Source organism: Cricetulus griseus, chromosome 4, assembly GCF_003668045.3.
Source record: "Cricetulus griseus strain 17A/GY chromosome 4, alternate assembly CriGri-PICRH-1.0, whole genome shotgun sequence".
Lineage (NCBI taxonomy): Eukaryota > Metazoa > Chordata > Mammalia > Rodentia > Cricetidae > Cricetulus > Cricetulus griseus.
This window is the reverse complement of record NC_048597.1, coordinates 147,348,316-147,366,743: the sequence shown is the minus strand read 5'-3', so window position 1 is coordinate 147,366,743 and position 18,428 is coordinate 147,348,316. Positions and strand designations below refer to the sequence as shown.

Genomic DNA, 18,428 nt, shown 5'->3' with positions numbered 1-18,428 from the left:
GGCATGCTGCCATGCTTGCTCAACAGATCACTAGGCCCTCAGCTAACAGGGAGTCTGGCAGTGACATGGAAATGGAGAGTTGAGTGTTCCAGTCTCTAGGGCCCCATAGGCATTTGGGAGATGCTGTGATGGCCAGTGGAAGGCTGTCTGCATGTCTGCCTGTCTGGTGGGGGATGGTTATGGACAATAAGGGAACTGGCATTTGAAGTGTCTCCTGGGTACAGTATACCTGTCTAGGAACCTCAAGCTGAGAGCCAGGGCAGACAGGAGAGAAACACAGAGACGGCAGGTGCAGTTAGAAACCCAGAGACAAGAGCCTTTTTAAAGTTCCTTCTGCAACTTCTGTCACTTCTGGACAGTGCCAGATCCAGGCCAAAATAGCCTCTGGAACTGACTGGATTGCTGGATTCCTGGGAGTGGGAGATTCCTTGCATTTGGGGTGGGTATCAGAGGCTGTCTGATCTTCTCACTTCCAATGCAGCAAGGGTTAACTCAGGAGGGATGGATAGAGAGACTGTGGGCTTCCCTGATTTTTGCCCCCCCCCCCCCGCTGCTCTATTATCCACACTACAGGAAGCCAGAGAAGTTCACTGTGTCCACCCTGAGCCTGCCACGGCTGCTTCAGTGGTCCATTGCTCTTTCTTCCATCTGCTGGGACTGCTCGGCCTCATGCCTCATATCTTCCCTCTCATCCACATCCCTAGTCATTGCCTTCCTTGTCTGGGGCCATTAGCATTCCTGCCTCTTGCAGAAGCTTCAGCTTAATAGCTTGTATCCATAGTGGAGGTGATGTCCTGGGCTATGCCATCAAGCCTGGCTGCTGGGAAGTGAGGATCATGGGAAGTTCTACAAAACATCTAACAGAGTGAGCATCCCACACCTGTACTTGGATACCTCTGAGGTCACTTAGTTTCTGAGATGCTGTGTGGTGATTCACACAGGCAGGAGCATCTCCGAAGGTTTATTTGATCAGTCAGATGCGTGTAAGGAATGCTTAGTTTATGCCATGCGATACACTGCATGCTGAGAGCCGTAAGTGACTAAATTGCAGTTCTTGCCTCTGAGAAATTCGGTCAGAAGGCAGAGACAAGCATGTGAAAAACATGATCCCTTTATCAGTGATGTGGATGAAGACACAGGGCCGGGTGGTGGCTCTGCAGGATTCCAGGTGCCCTTTGGGCGCTGGCCGGCTATACAGTGCTAAGTACACCGACTTACTCATTCTGCTAGTGGTTTCAACATTTGTCTGAGCCTTGCTCTGTTGCTTCAGAAATATGGAATAAACAAGCCATTGAAACAGGAGGGCCATGTGAGCTTGAAAGGAAGAGACTAGCAGGTGGGGCTGGCATGGGAGGAGGGAGAAGTCCATTTGGATACCTGCTGTGAGGGGCCTCCTGTGGCCATGTGTGACATCCCACGTGACAGGCAAGCTGTCTTCACAGCAGTGATGCTCACCTGTACTGGGTGACAGCTGGGTTGGCCTTTGCAGAGCAGTGGAACGTGACAATGTTGTCCTCCAGTACCGGCTGTGGTTCTACCGACAAGTTGACAAGTGGGGGATCTGCAGGGAGAAGAGGTTCAGTACAGACTGGGGAAAGAATAGGGCAGGCCGACATGGAAGGGCAAGGGCAGGGTTCCTACCACCCAGGGACCACTGTGGTGGATCCCCGGAGAGTGAGGAGGCCTCTGCAGTAGGCTATTTGCTCCCTGGGAGTGGGCTGCTTCAGGTAGCCCTGGGTGCTGTGTGCAGGTCCCTCTGTGACTCAAGGTCTGAATGGCAATGAACATCTATCTCTGGTTCACTGGTTTCCGAGGCCCCAGATGTGTGCAGCCTAGCTTCAACCTCCATTCCACTTGTGGGGAGTGGTGGGAAGGAGCCCTCAGCCCACAGTACAAGCTTCCTGTCTGCGAAATGTCTGTTTATTATCTCCATGTAAAGGTTGTGGGGCCTCTGGTAACTTGAAAGTGGCATTTACACCCTTTCATCAGTGCAATCATCTCTGCTGAGTCCCAAATGGTGTCACCAGGCCCCTAGCATCCTGAGCTGGGGCCTCTGACATGATAAAAAGCCCACTCTGAAGTGCTAAATGATCTGGGGTGGAGGAGACAGAAACTGGGAAATGGGGTGCCTACAGAGAGACCACTTGGAAGGGTTTGGGGTGGGTGTGGCAAAGCATACAACACAGAGGACAGAAGTGAAGACCACATGGAGAGACAGAGGCACGCAGACAGGAGGAAGGCAGAGAGAGATAGGCAGAGACACAGAAAGGCACACCAACATGCCCACTGAGGATTGTAGAAGGTTAAGAAGAGGAGAAACTGCCAGGCATTGGTGGTACACGCCTTTAATCCCAGCACTCGGCAGGCAGAGGCAGGCGATTCTCTGTGAGTTCGAGGCCAGCCTGGTCTCCAGAGTGAGTGCCAGGATAGGCTCCAAAGTTACGCAGAGAAACCCTGTCTCAAAAAACCAAAAAAAAAAAAAAAAAAAAAAAAAAAAAAGAGGAGAAACCTAGAGGTGGGGGGTGGGAGAGGAATAAAGAATGAGATGGAGCTGTGCACAGACACATACCTAGACAAAGATGCTAAATGGACAGCAGGAAAGCCAGGAGGCCTAGCACATAAAAAATGATAGGACATTGGAGAGAAAGAACACAGAAAACAATGACAATGAGGACCACAGGAAAAAGGAGGGAAGGAGGGAGAGGGAGAGATTGACAGAGAGACAGAGACATAGAGAAACACACACACACACACACACACACACACACACACACACACACACACACACACACTCACACTCACAGAGAGAGAGAGAGAGAGAGAGAGAGAGAGAGAGAGAGAGAGAGAGAGGCAGGCAGGCAGACAGACAGACAGATAGACAGACAGACTTAGGAAGAATGGAAGGATGTGGCTAATAGAACTTGAAGATTTGCAAGCAGATGCAGAGAGGTAGATCTAGGCCCAGGGAATGGTCTTGTGTTGGTTTGGCTTTTCCCTTTTCTGGTGGTCAGCCTCATCCCCCACCCCTTTACCCCCTACCTTGCCCCCCCTCCACTCCAGCTGCCACAGGTTGGCTCATCCTGATGCTGTGCTCCCAGTATATCCCAAGCCTTGGCACAGCACTTTCAGACTCTTCGGCATCCAACAGCAGGGATTTTCCTCAATGGGGTCTGGAAGCATGACTACAGTGCATGCTGAATTAGAGGGCAGCTAAGTCCCCATGGCCTCACTAGCACCCTGGGCTTCCATCTCCTGGGCCTGGGTCTGGGCCTGAGCTTGGGCCTGGGCCTGAACCTGGACCTGGCAATGTGTGGTTTGGGAACCAGAGTTAAAAAGACTTTCTATGGATTCAGCGTTAAGAATCCAGTTTCTCAGCAGCCGTGGAGGATATTTGTGAGGGACTCCCCAGGGAGTGACACTCTATCCTGGTGCTCTGGGCTCCTGGTTCAAGACTATAGGAGGGCCCTGAGAGTCATCCCTGAGTTATAAACTGAATTTTGGGGTTGGGAGTATTGTCTGCTGGGTCCCTTCTGTGAGTCACTGCTCATGTTGGGTGCTGGGTGAGGGCACAGGGACTGAGCTGTGTTAGCATTGGCAGATGCCAGGAAAGAGTCCCATTTCTGAGCAGTAGGTGGCCACCCGTGCTTGAGGGTCTATTCTCCCTGCATTGTTTTCTAGTTCTAGGAGGACCATAAACAGGTCCTTCATCAGGTATAGGAGCAGCTGGTTTGTGAACCTTTTCATTTGGGGTTACAGGAAACATCATGGTGCTGACGTGTGGAACTTAAGCCTCCTCTCACCCTCATGGGTCATGGGCTAATGACTTGGTCTTCAGAGACATGTTATTGAGGGGGAATTGGGACCTTTGAGAGGGTTAGGGGCAGTGGGAAGTTTAGGAGAGATCTTATAGAATCCCAGTGTCTTTCTTTTTCCTTGTTCCTTGGCCCTCAAGTAAGTGCTTTGGCTGGAGCACACGCCCCCTCCTTGATATGCTATCTTACCCCAGACAAAGCAATGGGTCATGGAGTGGGTCATCCCAAGTAATGAAGTGAAACCATTTCCCCCCGCCCCTTTACTATCTCATGTGTTTGCTATAAATGGTGAGAAGCTGAGTAATACAGGAAGGCATTTCATCCACCTGAATTTTGATTTTCAAAGCAAGATTCAAGGGCTCACTGTCAAGGGACCACCATGGGGACTCTCCTCCCACTTCTTAGACTTGGAGTACACCCCCCCTGCAAGTTATACAGCATCTTCCCTGGTGGTTTCCCAGCAGCTTCCCAGGCAATGCTGACTCAGGAATCTTACAGACCTGGGCAGGACAGGCTGGCCAAGCCGACCACTCCTCCTGGTAAAGAAGTTTGTCTAGAGGAGTTTGCTGACTGTGCTAACTGCCGTCCGGACCTCTGCACATTGCTAGCCTCACATTGTGAAATCCAGTCCTGGTGGGTGATAGATGATCTCAATCCAACTCTTGTTTGCAATGATGGTGTCAGTTCAAAAATCGCTAGAAACCCCTTACAGAGCTCAGGGGAGCCTTGCAAAGGCTCATCCTTCACCCAGTGTTCTTTACAAAGTGATAATCCCTTGGGAAGCAAGAAGATGGAGTGTGTACCTGCTGGACGCCCCCTCTCCTGTCCTCACTTGCTGGATGCTCACTTACACCTGTGTTATCAGTTCACCCCGTAGATGCCTCTTCTGCTTCTTCCTTCATTCTTTGCAGCACCCTCGGTCCCTAGGGCCTCAGGAGATTAGACCCAGGAGGTTCCACTCCAGTCAGTTTCACGTGCATCTATATCCCCAGAGCCAGGGGTCCCATGTCCCCATTTCCATCCCTCTCCTCAGGATGTGTATGATGTGGATTTCTAGGAGTCTGACAGATTCCAGAGGTATAAATAGTTTATGTCATACCCAACGATTAAACATGATTTTAATCCCACTTGAGATGTCGGATGCATAACTTGCAGGAGGGTGGAACTGAGATCACATTGAGCAGATGTTACAGCTGAGAGTCTGTTAGGGTTTCCATCAGCAACCTGTGTGTGTGTGTGTGTGTGTGTGTGTGTGTGTGTGTGTATGTATGTGCACATGTGCATTTTCAGAGGAAGTACTGGGGGGGCAGAGAGAAACTTCATGACTCAGTGATTTTATAGCACATCCGTTTGAAACTTGGCAGCTGGACACAGAGTCCAGATGTGGTGAGGCTTTGGGGGGTGTCACGCGTTCTCTCCCATTACCCAATCTGGGGGCTTTGTCTTCCGTTGGGTAACATATAAAGACCAAGGGAAACAAACAACAAATGTGCTTTTGCTGAGTTTGGAGGCTTCGTGGTTGACTGAGAAAATGAGCAGGTTTGCAAAGGCGGCTATGATCCAGCCTGTGGTGTCCACTGCAAACAGTTGGATGCTCACTGAATGAGCAAGTGAATCTGAGGGGAAGGCAGAGGAGGCAGGCACGGAGAAGGGCTGGGCTTTTTCTTGGTAGGTGTATATAAACACTTTCCTGCTAGGGGACATGGAGCGCTGGGTCAAACGGATGGAGCTGTGATGACATCTGGGGAAAGGCCACCACACACCTGTCACTCTGATTTCCAACCACAGCATGTGCTTTAATCAAAATATGCTGCGTGTGGTGCTAGGGGTTGACATGAATGATGTCATTTAATCCTAACTGCGACCGTAAGAGGTAGGTAGGTGTGATTCCTTTTATGTATTGATGAGGAAACTAAGGTCCAAACCAATTCGCTAGTGAGGCCAATCAGTAACTGGCCAAGCCAGAATTCAAACTAGGGTGAATGTTGGACCCTGTCCACTGTTCTGTGCTACCTTGGAAGGATCCCAGCAGGGAAACCCAATGCCTGGGTCTAAGCCTCATGCTGGCCTCATTCCTTCATCCTTTCAGATGAAACCCTGTAATCCAGGTATCCTGGTCAACTAGCCCTCTGTCTGGAGTGCGTCTGGAGGAAGGATGCATTTGAATGTACATGGGATGCTATTATGATGACATTCTTGTCACTAGGTTTTTGTGGGACAACGAACAGTGGTCTGGAGCAGAAATATTTCTCCTCCATCTTTCTCTGTCAGGGTCCTGGCTCCTGTCCTGGGGAACTAACTATGGATACATGGGACTCTGTGGCTGGCATAGCCTCCTGCCTAGGTGGGGCTATAGGGCAGCAGGACAGGAGTGTCACAAATGGCAGCCAGAAAGCTAGGGACTTAGACACTTATTGTCTCCCGCCCTCACTCCCCCTGGATTCAGCTTGTGTTTGTGAGAGCGCTTTCAGCTTTGACTACTCCTAGACTAGGAAGAGACCTCAGATGGCTTCGGCAAATCAGACTAGAAACTGGAATTATCAGTGAAGTGACGAGTCTAGAGCCACTCAGTTCATGGTGATGGATCCATTCTGAATTGTTGGCCCTCATGCCGAGTGAGCATCATACTTCCTTTCCCAAGTGGGGCTTTGCTCTCTGGCCATAGCTGCTGGCTGGGTGGTGCTAAGACCCAGGGTGGGGGTAGGGCCAGGGGATGGAAGCCCTAGGCATTTCTCTCTAGCTTCTTTTATCTCCCTAGCCCTGGGTTTGGTAAGAACTCTGTTGCTTCCACTATCACTGAGTGAAGAATGGAAGGAACCACCTTGAGGTGGGGGCTGTTGTTCTGCCAGGGTGTCGAACCCCTACCCAGTACTTAACTAATATCTACGTCCTCTGCACTTCAAAGGCTGCCACTTAGGATCTGTGGCACGGAGAGGAAACTTCTGCCCTCTGGCTGTCAAAACAGGCTCTGAGACCCCTCAGCACAGTTCCTGTGGCCCCTCTAACTCTGGAGAGCACAGCACACAGGATCCAGAGGCCCTGAACGAGGGCTTAGAAAGCATTGTGAAGTCCATCAGCTTCAGGGGACTGGAGAGATGGCTCAGTAGTTAGAGAGCACTTGCTGTGCAATCATGAGGATGGGATTTGGGAACCTAGCACCCTCATAATAAGTAGGCATCCCATATCACCTATAACTCCAGCTTCAAGGGGGACAGAGAAATGAGGACTGTTGGAGCTCTTAAGCTCCATCAGGCTTCCAGCTTGGCAGAGAAAACATAAAACCCAGGTTCAGGGGGAGACGTTGCCTTAAGGGAATAGGCAGAGTTGGTAGAAGAGGATTCCCAACACCCTCTTCTGGCCTCTAAGTGTGCACAGGTATGTTCACCTGCATATACACATATGCACATATACACCATTCCACATGGGGTGGTTACACACAGAGTCAGCTGGTACTCACGCTGGATGTCTATGGTGACTGAGGTCTCCTTTCCTCCAGGGATGGCTTTGTTGGTGGCTCGGCATACAATACTCTGCCCGTTTTCCACGTCTCCCGGGGAGATGAAGAGGGTGCTGACAATGCTCTCGCGTTTGCCATCTCGAAGCAGAGTCTGGGGAGACAGGTGGTGAAGGAACAGAAGACCTTGTGTTACTGTACTGAGATGGCCCAGGAGTCTGCATGGACTCCAGTCTCCATGCAGAACTGTGGGAGTTAGTTCCCTTACAGCCTTGGCCTGGCTGAATGCTGGATAGTGGATGGAAAAAAGGAACTACAGAGATTGCCATGGTGTATGAAAAACAGCCTGGACTTGCAAGCCTTTAAAAGCTCAGCAGAAAGCAGGCTTAGTTTAATGGAAGCCAGGCCTTGGGTAGGTCCTTCTTAAAAATGAACTGGCATCTGGTGTTGGTGACTCTCCAGATCCACAGCAAGCAAGTGGGGGGGGGGGTTTGCAGTAGACAGAAAGAAGGAGTCTGTAGAAGGGTGACACAGTTAGAAATACTGAGTTAAGAACAGGCTCAGGTAGGGAATGTGTGCGTCCACCTTTGATTATCCCCAAATAAGCCTTTGCACCTCTCCGAATCATTGTACTTCCTGATCTCATTAAAGCTCCACCACGCCACAGTATGGCCAATGCCTGGCTTTCCTTTTGACAAGGGAGGACACAGGTAAGGCTCATCAAGGCAGCAAAACTTTACCAAACTCATGCTGAAGTTAGTGGGAGAAGTAGTACTAGGGTTCTTTTATGGGTTGACCCCGCTCCCCACATTGGAGTCTACCCCAGTCTTAGAATGGGGATTCATTTGCCAATTAGTTAATTAGTTAGTTAAGGAATTTGAGATGAGACCATCCTGGCTTCCAAAAGTGTCCTTTCCTGGAAAGGAGACAACTTAGGCAGCCTCTGTGGTGATGAAGACAGAGTTTAGGATGCTCCTGCTATAAACCAAGGAATGCTGGGAGCTGCCAAGAGCTAGAAGAGACCAGGAAAGCCTCTGCACCATTGAAACAGCACAGTCTGGTTGGAAGCTTCAGACCTGTTAGCCTCTATAGCCCCAACAATGCACTAAGCACCAAGCTGTGCTACGGCTTCATCGAGACGTGAGCACAAGTCATAGGTCTTTGCGTTTTCTTCTTGGATCTTAGTGCCATCCTGTAACTGGTTCCTCCACCATGGCTGCCATCCCCTTCACTCTTCTGTCCCTCTTTCCAGACACTTCCCCATCAGTTTGGAGCCCATTAAGATCTGCACACATGAGAGAATGTAGGCAGAGGGCCACTAGAGGTGGCATTGGGGTCTGTTCAGACTCAAAGACGTCCCCTCTGGGAAGGGATTTTACATCCTACAGGGAAAGGTGCTGATTCAGCCTTGTTTTTCCTGGACCGCAGCCAGGGAGTAGATGACCCTACTTACTGAACAGCTCTCATAGGATAACAATGGATTTGTATCTCATTGTCAGATTTGTTTCGAGGAAGAAACATTATCTACATTTTGCAAGTAAATGCTGAGTTCAAAGTGAACTGCTGGGCAGAAACTGGGACTCAAACTTAAGAGTAGGTACCCCCAAGGATGGACTCTCTGATATGCCTGACCTAGGCCTTACAGCTGGCGACACAGTCCCACAAAGGCCAGTTACTGAGCTAGTTGACAACAACTCATAGGCTGCCAGAACTCATTTTCTAGGTCCTTAGCTCAATATGGCCCTTCTTAACTTGGGGCCAAGCTTGTGGCCTCTGGGATGAGTAGAACCTTCTGTGAGCCTCTGGATAAGTGGTTCCTACTGTATTGTCAAGCCAGTCTATAACAGAAGAAGACAGAGTGGAATAGCAGCCTCACTCTTTGAAATTATAAAACTGGCCAGATTTAGGCTGTGACTTGAAGCCTTCTAGTACTTTTCTATCCTGGCAGGAGGAGTATTGGTCCTAACCATGTGCAGAGGGGCTAGTGAGAGGGGTGTGGCCTGTTCCACAGTCCAAGGGCCAGTCTTATGAGGCCCATGGCCTGCAGGTCAGCTTCTGGGCCAGGGGTACAACTGGAGGTTCCAGAATAGGGTTAGATGGGGTATATTTTAGCCCCAAACCAAAGCCAATGTGTGGAGGGAGCTGCAGCTGGCACCCTATTACCACATTGGCTTGGGGCTGCTCAGCAGACCTCGCCACCTCTATAAATAGCTAAGCGATAATAAGAACAATTTCCTGGATGAAAATAAGACCTCCGGGTAGAATGGGGGGAGGGTGGAAAGAGAGGGGATAGGGTGAGTATTGTTCTTCTATATCCTTTCCTCTCCTTTTCTGAGGTGCTAACAAGAGATATTTACATAAGTTTGACTCAGCCAAGATCCCCTTCAATGGATGGGCTCCGGACTTGGTGGTGGGAGTGGGGCTCTGAGGGTGGGAGTGAGAGCGAGCAGGGAGGCCTCGCTCTAATTAGGCCCTCTGACTGCTTTTCCTCCTCCCTAGCCCAGCGTGTTCCTCCGCCTCGGAATGATGATTAATGACATATTTACTGTGTCCAGGCGGGTGCTTTTCTGGGAAATAAAAATTCTGGTTCAAGTTGTTTGTTCCACCTAATTAGAGAGAGAGGAAAAAAAAAAGGAAGATGTGTTCATTAAACAAAAAGGAAAATGAGGAGAAGGCGAGTGTCCCAGTAGTGAACCATCCGTGTAGAAGGCCAGCTGGGTATGTACCTGGCTCTGGCCCCTGTTCTCAAAGGACCTCAGAGCCTGGGCAGCAGCCTCATGGAGAAGGGCTGTGTGTCTGTTGGCCCCTCAGGCAGATCTGCTGACTCAGCTGTGGAATGACCGTGGAGAGGAAAACCAGAAGCTCCAAGCCCACACGGGTACAAGGTGGCTATGGGTGTACCTTGGTGGCTCCTTTCAGAGTGGTTCTTGGCAAAGTCCCTTTGTGCTCAGTTTCCCTTTGCACTGTGCCCTAAGTCCCAAAGACAAATGCACCTAAATGATCAAGATGTTTCTTTAGCCTGATAGAACTCAGAATGACTGATGATCTTTGGATGCCACCAGAATGGGTAATATTGTTTCTATTTGGTCCTGGGCATCAGCTCTGGCAAAGCGAGTAAACCGAGTAAACCGCTATGAGGGTTACACTGTAGGAAACTAAGATGTATGTCTAAAGATGCAGGTTCCAAGAGCAGGACCCTGCTTAGGGCATGGGTTTTTTGTTTGTTTGTTTGTTTGTTTTGCCGATTTCCAGGCGTGTCTCTATAACAGCCCTTTCATGTGCCCGTGCTTCTTAAGGTGATGCTCTGGGGATGACAGTCCCCACCATCTTTTCAGGGCTGACCCTTGATTAAGTGTGATTTCTTTCCCAACCATCTTGAGTTTTGTATTTTAATTGGGGAGTAGATGCATTCAGGTCCTCCTTGCCCACTTCTCCCCTTCCCTCATTCCCTTTTGAATTTTTTCTTCTTTTATCTTTTGCTTTGTCTTTGCTTTGTAAGTCTCCTCTATCACTTTCCTCATATGCAAATGAGCCTTGAGACTTGGTGACCTTGAAGGTGTCATCCAAGTGGGACTGTCTATCATTTGCTGATTTTTATCAGAGACCTGCTTCCCCCACCTCTCTCATCCCTATGACCCTCACCTCTCTCCCTTCTCTCCTCACAGGGTTTGGCTCTGGGGACACACCTCAGGTGCTGAGGCTTTCACTAGCATGCAAATCAGCTCTGGGGTTGGGGCTGGGGAGTAGATTATAATGGTGTCACTAGTTTCTTATCTCACTCACCACCTCCTTGGAGCTTGGTGGCCACTAATGTGGTATCAGACTCTAGACCCCAAACTTATGGATGTGATTTTGATGGCAACCCCTACAGTGATCCAGCCCATGTTGGTAGGGGCAAGGTCTGGGCATATATACAACATATATGCATTGTGAACAAAATCCCTGATAATCTACTGTGCCTGCAGAGACAGGTTGAATTTCAGTATGGTGGAGAGATTCTAGCCTTCCAGAACAGCCACTCCTTGCCTGTGTCCACTCTGTCAGAACTAATATCCCGTGACTAATAGCTAAGCTTTTTAGAATCTATTAACTTAGCAGACCCCTAGTTTCCACTGACCCAAAAGCTCAGATAGCATCTTGGGCCTATAGAAAAGCTTGCCCATCTTGCTGTACCTATCTCTCTAATGTACCCATCAATGTAATTTTAAACTTGTCTTATGACTTTCTTTAGTCTGTAAAACTATAAAAACTTCATGAAACTGATTTCATGTCAGGATGTAAAATCTTGAGTAATCTAAATCAATGTTCCTGGCCCTTTGTTGCTCAAAATGGCTCCAAAATAAATGATCTCTTATTCCCTTTAAGATGAAAGCTGTGGATTTTGCATTGACAGCATCATGTGGTCAGGAATGACTGTGCGGGGTATAGTTCTCCAAGAGTGGATTTCTACCTCCCCCCTGCATACATGTAGCCACCTCTGTTTGTGGTTGTTCACAGGCTTCTGCCCACTAGCTGTATCTGAGGAACTTTCTCACGGGCTCCAGTGAGTATGTGAGGCTCCCAGTGCCCGTGTGAACAAAACCAGCTCTAGTGTGGCTTCCTGTCTGTGCATGCAACCTCACTGATCCAGCCCTGAGGCCACTGAATTGGCATCTGTTGCACTGGTTTCTCAGCACTGGCGTGAGAGGCTGGACTGTGGGGGCTGGGGCCACTTGGGGCAGTTGCCCAATGTGGGGGGCAGATCTTTACAACCGTCACAAGGCTTCTGGTGAGCAGTAGAAAGCAGGCTGAGCCCTCAGCGATGGGCAGCCTGAAGGCAATGCAGTATGTGTGGGTGCCCCAACTCTGGTGCTAAATATGGGCTGCTCATTGATATGCAAACAGCCTGGAGAGGCCTTGAGCAGGCCTGATTGCCTGGCAACAAGGCCTCCTCTCTTCCTCCTCCCCACTCACCTCCCCCACCTGCTGTGTCCTTTTTTTTTTTTTTTTTTAAATCATCTCTCTGTTTCCCCCTTTATAGATACTTGAAGGTCCATATAGGCCTGTTGTTATCAGAGCTGCATAGGAGTTACATGGATAATATAGGTCTGCATAGTGTCATTTGCCTGAGATCCTGCATCCAGCCTTCCACCCTAGGGCTAGAAGAGATGTCTTTCTTAGATAAGGTGAACAGAAGTAGCTATCACATAACACAGAATAGGGTAGAGATTCTGGGCCCCCAAGTTTGACAGCTTGGATGCAGTGTGATGGAGTGACTTGCAGAGACAATGTGAGGGCCTGGGGGATGTAAGCCAGCATCCCTTTCCTGAGCAAGGTCTCTGGAGCTGGCTCATCTTAGCACAGGCCACGTGGAGACCAGGGGGTGGTAGTTTGACAGCCCCTTGAGTAGGCAGGTAGCCCAAAAGTGGAGAAAACGAAGAAGTGAGGATGGACAGCTGTATCTCCTAAGACTAAAGCATTTTCTATGTGGCCCAAGCATGTCAAAGCCTCATCACCCTCCATGGGGATATAGCAGAAGTGGGAAGAGAACTCCTGGGAAAGGTTTTGCTTTGGGGTTAAGTCCATACTCATCTTCCATTTTTGTCACATATTCTTCCCTCTCTTGGGATTTGCTGGCATTTCAGATGCACGCCATGTGACATTCATTCTCGTATCGGGCCCAGAGAAGCAGGAGGAACAAGGGAGAACCCCAGCTGTCCCCAGATTCCCAAGACAGGGTGTCCACGAAGTGACAGGGAGAGAGGCAGCCCCCTCTCTCTTTCAGCAGACCTGGCAGGCTGCGTTGAAATTGCAACACAGCCAAGCCTCAAAGTTGCAACACAGCCAAGCCTCAGAGTTACAACACAGCCAAGTGGCTCACACTGGCACTAGGCCATAGGGAGAAGTGCTGTAGTCCATGCTAGGTAGACAGGAGACGACGTCAACAGCCTCAGCTCCAGCTGCCATGCCTCCCCACCATAGTGGAACTTTGCCTTCAAACTCAGCCAGAATAAAACCTTCCTCCCTTAAGTTGCTTTTGTCAGGTATTTTTGTCGCCAACAATGAAAATATAACTAATATAGAGTCCTTACTCTATCCCATCCTCCTTACAAGGAACTTTGAAAGAATTATATTTGCTGGGCAAGGTGATGCACACCTTGAATCCTAGCACTGGGAAGGCAGAGGCAGGAGGACCTGTCTGAGTTCAAGACCAGCCTGATCTGCAAGGTAAGGGTCAGGCTAGTCAGGGATATGTAGGGAGATCCTGTCTCAAAACAAAACAAAATAAGCCATTTACATTCATTTGTTTGTTTATATATTGTGTGTGCTTGTGCACATACTGTACTGTACACATGGAGGTCAGAGGACGACTTGTGGGTATTAGTTCTCTCCTTCTACCTTGTGGGTCCTGGAGATGGATCTTCAGTTGTCAGGCTCAGGCAGCAAATGCTTTTACCGGCTGAGCTGTCCCACCAGTCTTACAAGGAACTTTGGTGTATGATTTCTTTTGAGTCCTTGCAGTAACCCTAACAAAGTGGCCATTGTCATTATCATCCTCATTTTGCAGCTGGAAAAACTGAGGCAGAGAGATTAAGCCAATATTGTGACATGATGGAAGCCCAGCCTGCTGTTTGGACACTGTCACAGCATCTAGAAAATGCAAGTGGCCAGGTGTGAGGACCCAGAGGACTGATGATAATCCCAACAGCTGTGCTTACTGCAGGTTCAGTCTGCCTGGTAGGTTTCTTGGTTGTGTCCCCAGCCATCCCTAGACCCGGGTGATAATGATGCTCTCATTGTACAGATGAAACAGACGTGCAAAATTTTGATCACATAGCTAGAGGGAGGTGGAGGCTGGAATCAAATTTAGGCCATCCAGCATCAGTGGGCTTAACTACCACCATGTGACACATCCTGAAGGCCTTAGATCCGAATCTGTCAGGGATGCTTCTTGGGGACTTGTCTGTGGACTGTGTTTGAGTGGTTGTGTGTGTACTTGTGTGTTCTCAGCCTCCCTCTGATGTTTCTGCCTGTCAGAAGTACTATTTGGCTTATGACAACTGTCTTTGCTGTTCTGGATGAGGAATGGCCTGGGCTGAGTTCCTGGAAGGAGATGGGGTGGGGGGGTCAGTTTCTGACAGCCCCTCAGCTTGGGCCACATGGCTCCTGTTGGAATATTTGCCCCTGACACTGGGCTCCAATCCATGGATTTACAGCTTGTCACAGGTAGCTACAGCACTTCCTGAGTGTCTCTTCCATCTTTTTCATGTTCAGAGGGGGAAACTGAGCCCAGGAAACAAGTTGCCTGGGGTTACAGAGAGCAGGGACTGGCAGGGGCTGGCATCTGGCCTGGCTGCCATTCCCTTTGTAATAGTCAGAATAGGGGTGAGACTGGACAAGGACAGACACACAGTCTGCTTTCCAGAAAGGCAGTGTGCCAGGCTTGCTGAGACATCCATTGTGTGGGTGGGGATGGACTTCTGAGTAGGCTAGCCTGGAATAGGTGTCATAGGGTGACCCTGACCCCTGCCTTCTCTAGATGAGGCATGTCCTCTTCTGTTCATATATCCTGGGCGGGTCATGCTGGCCCAGCTTCAGAGAGACCATGGACAGACATCTCCAATGGAGGAACACCCTTCTCTTCCTTCCGAGCCTCCTCTGGATGACCTTGGCCCCTGGGCCATGTGTTTGTGTTTCCTGACATCCTCAGTGTGGCTCCACCTAGAATCTGAGCAGAGGACTTATCTCCCAAGAGAAAGCATTGTTCCTAACATGGATTCAGGTCCAAGAGAAGCCATTTGTTTCGGGCTCTGGCCTCAGGAACTGGCTGGTAAGCCAAGCTTTGATCAGCCGCCTTTGGCAGTATAGTCAGTTTTGGATGGGAAGGAGCCATCCCTAGAATAGGAACGGCCTTCTTCACATCCTCTGCTGATGGAAAAGACGTTTCTTCTCTTTTCAGGACCCATGGGGAGGAGCCAGCTGGATCAGAACTAAAGAACAAGCATGTGCTTTGGCACCCTCTGAAACGTAGGGTCCTAAGTCAGGGCTCTGAAAAATTATATGGCAACTTCAGAGCCTGGAGGCTGCTTTGCCTGGGGTCCTGATGGTATTCTTGGGACCCATAGAGATCTGAGCTTGTTCTGGGAGAGGCCAAGAAAGCCTAGGAGACAGGAGACCTTCGCTCTAGCCCTGGTGCTACTAGAAGACAACTGAGTAGGGCAGACACTTGCCTTCAAACTCTCGGCTTTCTGTCTACCGACAAAAGAGCTGGGACCAGAGGCCCTCCAAAGGTCTTCGTCTTGAAGGCATGAAAAGTCTCCTGGGGAGGTGTGTGGCACAGGTTATTTCTGACTGTATTCATGGACAGTGAGGCCAACAGATGAGGATACCATTGCCATTGCAGAGTTCCCAAGAGGAGGGGCATGGTAAGCCATGCTGCACCAGACCACTGGGAGTGGAGAGGGGAGTGTGTGATGAACCTTTGCTGTGGTTTGTGGGGAAAGGGATGGGAGAGGCAGGGCAGGGGTCGCACAGCTTTAGGGTTGGAAATAGTTTTAGTGGGCTCTGCACTGTAGAGGGATCTGCCATTTCTGATTCCTGGTCCCAGAGATACCACTCTGGACTACAGGAGGGAGAAAAAAGGCAAGCAAGGGACTGTGGCCTCTGGATGGGCTGAAGAGTGAACAGTGAGTTAGCTCTTTCTGGGGACTGGTCAACCTGGGCCGACTTCACATCCCAGGGTCTTTGAGGTTACAAGCTGTCAAAACATTATAAAACACAGAAAACAAAGTAAAAGAGTGCCAGTTCAGGGTGAGACTGCATGAATTAAAGACAAGCAGCCCCACAGACGGCTCACCAGGGCATAAAGCTTAGATTAGCCCTTCCTGCCCTGTTCTGGCATCTCATCAGGCAACCGTGGGGAGCAGGCTAGATTTAGCAAATTAAAACATAGGATGACCTATTAACCTTGAACCTCAGATGAACAGTACATAATTTGTTAGTATGGGTATGGTCCATGCAACACTTGGGAGAAACGTGCTAAAATTTAACTTACCATGTTTTCTGAAAAAAGTCTTATTCCATTCAGGCTGTTTTAACAAAAAACCAAAAACCAAAAATCCCTACTAGCTGGACATCAGCAGAACCCCAGAGGTTCATTTCTTATGGTTCTGGAGGCTAGGAAGCCCAAGATGGGAGAGACTGACTGATTGTATGGGCAAGGGCCATCCATTTACCTGTTTATTAAGTGGCCATCAGCTTACAGGTCTGCAGAAATGGCAGAGTTCTCTCTTGGGCGTTTTTTTATAAGGCCACTAATCCCAATCATGAAGGCACCACCCTCACGATATAACCATCTTCCAAAGTTCTGTTTCCACTCTCCTGGGGCTGAGGGTTTCAACACAGGAGTTTTGGGGGTGGCACATAGTTACCAGGATGGTCGCATATTAGTGGTAGCAACACCAGGCCTGACCCCTTATGCCTCGTTTCCTCTTCTGACCATACCTTGTTCTAGGGTTTTTACCTATAGTTATCCTGGTCATGGGGTAAGACGAGGAAGTGGGGGAGGGCAGCTAGTGAAAGAAACAGTCTGAGAACTAAAGTGACGAATAAAACAAGCAAAACCATAGTAAGAATGTGAAACAACAGAAGCACTTCCACACGGAGAAAGGCTGAGCTGGTCCCCATGTGCCAGACCCTCCACCCTTGCTTCCTTTTATCCTTTGTCCCGCTTGTCCAACCCCCATCCCCATCTCTCCCTCAGGCTCACCTTGGAGTAGGTGGCCCCATTGATGACCTCTCCTTTACGTAGCCAGATGATGGAAGCTGCAGGCTTGGCATTATCCGCGTGGCAGGTAAGGTTGAGAGGGTCCCCTGCCCGAAGGCTGATCACAGGCCCCCCCAGGATGATGGGGTCATCTGGTGGCACTGTGGGAAGAGGAACAGGGGATCAGGTTGGGCAGGTCTCTGCTGGACGTGACAGAGGATAATGAGCAATAATTGTTATACTTTGATAAAGAGAGCCGCCATATGTATTATAATGACCATGATAGTAAAAGGACGTGCTGTTCTTCATCTTGTTATGCTAGGAATGAGCATGTGTGAGGACAAGCAGGTGTCCCTAGCTTGTCATTGTCACAGACCTGGAAGCAGTGCTTTGCAAGTGAGATACTAGGGACCTGCAGGATCTTTACTTTCAACTTAAAAAAAGAGAAGACTTATTTTAAAAGGTATTATTATGATTATGATTATGATTTTATTTTATTTTCAAGACAGGGTTTCTTTGTGTAGCCCTAAATGTCCTGGAACTTGCTCTGTAGACCAGGCTGGCCTCGAATTGCCAGAGATCCTCCTGCCTCTGCCTCCCTAGTGCTGGGATTAAAGGTGTGTACCATCACCACCTGGCCTACGATTTAAAAAAAAATTTTTTTTTGTGTGTGTATGCACATATACATGAGTGCCAGTGCTCACAGAGGCTGGAGGCATTGGATCCTCTGGAACAGGCAGTTGTGAGCTGCCTGATAGTTATCTTGGGAACCAGACTCTGGGGTAGTGCCCACTTAATATCTGAGCCATTAATCTAGCCTGACTTCTTTTTGTCAAGCTTTGTTACAACTCTCACAGAAGTGTTACAGGGAAAACACTACTTTTATCCCAATTTTTACCCAGGGAAAACACCAGGGAATTGAGGGTCATCAAGGGACTTATTCAAGGTCACATGAAGAATGTATGGCAGAGTTGGGGTTGGAAGCTGCATCTTTGATCAGGGTGGTTCCCTTCCTCAGGTAACAGGGCAGGTCTTTGGTTCTTCAGTGTTTGCACCCCAGCCTTTCTTGAGCTCTGTCCGTTAGCATAGCTGCTGCACCCTGGTCCCCACTCAGAAGGAGTCTCCCTTCCTTCCTTCCTTCCATCCTTCCTCCCTCCCTCCCTCCCTCCCTCCCTCCCTCCCTCCCTCCCTCCCCCTTCCTTCCTCCCTCCCTCCCTCCCTCTCTCCCTCTCTCTCCCTCCCTCTCTCTCTCCCTCTCTTTCTCTCTCTTTCTTTCTTTCTTTCTTTCTTTCTTTCTTTCTTTCTTTCTTTCTTTCTTTCTTTCTACATGTAACAGTGTGGTTAGTGACTGGTGGCTCCCATCAGATATCTATAGTGCCAAAGGGGAATGGACATGGCATTGACCCCTTCCTTGTGG

General features: G+C 49.3%; 1 protein-coding gene across 1 annotated transcript in view; it reads right to left on the bottom strand.

Moving 5' to 3' along the window:
- Window positions 1-18,428, bottom strand: part of Kirrel3 (kirre like nephrin family adhesion molecule 3) — a 120,769-nt gene that overhangs the window by 19,575 nt on the left and 82,766 nt on the right. The window contains exons 4-6 of the mRNA XM_035443560.1: window positions 17,015-17,172; window positions 7,270-7,420; window positions 1,456-1,561 (exon numbers count right to left, since the gene is read on the bottom strand). Coding sequence (XP_035299451.1) covers window positions 1,456-1,561; window positions 7,270-7,420; window positions 17,015-17,172 — 415 coding nt within the window. The remainder of the gene's footprint in view (window positions 1-1,455; window positions 1,562-7,269; window positions 7,421-17,014; window positions 17,173-18,428) is intronic.